Source organism: Halyomorpha halys, unplaced genomic scaffold (assembly GCF_000696795.3).
Source record: "Halyomorpha halys isolate HHAL.00 unplaced genomic scaffold, Hhal_1.1 Scaffold82.1, whole genome shotgun sequence".
NCBI classification, from domain to species: Eukaryota; Metazoa; Arthropoda; class Insecta; order Hemiptera; family Pentatomidae; genus Halyomorpha; species Halyomorpha halys.
The window spans coordinates 1,270,528-1,271,515 of NW_027109449.1; the positions used below are offsets into that span (position 1 = coordinate 1,270,528).

General features: G+C 31.0%; 1 protein-coding gene across 1 annotated transcript in view; it reads left to right on the top strand.

Moving 5' to 3' along the window:
- The first annotated feature begins 132 nt into the window (after window positions 1-132).
- LOC106692980 (uncharacterized) overlaps window positions 133-988 on the top strand; it is a 27,570-nt gene continuing 26,714 nt past the window's right edge. Inside the window, exon 1 of the mRNA XM_014439275.2 lies at window positions 133-256. Coding sequence (XP_014294761.1) covers window positions 195-256 — 62 coding nt within the window. The 5' untranslated portion in view covers window positions 133-194. The remainder of the gene's footprint in view (window positions 257-988) is intronic.

The following is a 988-nucleotide window of genomic DNA, read 5'->3' on the forward strand; positions in this document are numbered from 1 at the left end:
AGTCTATACTGTCCTACATGCAACATGATTCTGTCTCAGTATCATAAAGATTATTAAACAAGTTGCAATTTTTATATATTCTTATCTCCTCCTTAAATCCATGGATTTTTTTCTAGTAAACATTTGATAAAACCTTCCTTATACATTTTCCTCTCATTTATCAATAGTGCAATTAGTACAGGAATATAACCACAATGATTAAGGTGTTACTAAGCCGTATTACGTTAGTTCTCATCATCGCACTTCTGGAGTCAAGGTAATGTTACCTTTTCTTAAAAATATGTCTTCTCTAATGTAATTAACAAACTATAACTAGTTTTATAGGAAATATATATCTGCAACTTTGACATTGTTACATAAGTGCTCAAATAACTTTTTAACATAGTTTTATTAATATGAATAGTGAGTGAGAAGTATTTACGGTTTTAATAAACTTCTCCCATTTTTTTTTTTTTGATAAGACAGCAATAATATGGGTTTCCATGTGAACTTACACATATTATTTAATAATAAAAGTTGCTCAATATCTTTGGTAATAATCAGATTAGGTTATTTTGGTCGGAATCTTTTTTTTTTTTTAAATATTTATTTATTGCTATTTACAACTGTACGTTATAACACATTTAGTAAATCTGATCTTATTAAAGTTATCTTAAAGTTAAATTGTGAGTCTTACAGGCGTGTAGAGAAACTACCCATTAGTAGCACTCTAATGAAATTTTACATTAGCTGGTCTCGTGGCCAAGTAAGTAAGGAGCATTGAGGATTTGACGAAGGATTTTCGATTGTAAGGATTGAATACGAGAGGAATTCGAAGGTTTAGAGGAGCCCCAAATCTCAACTCCATATGTCCAGATTGGCCTTATTACAGTCATGTAGATCAGTCTTTTGTAATGTGTTGGAAGTTTAGACCGTTTATCTAGTAAGAGCTATAATAGTCGAAATCGACGTGCAGTTTCCTATCTTTTCAGTCTGGTGTGAGGATTCC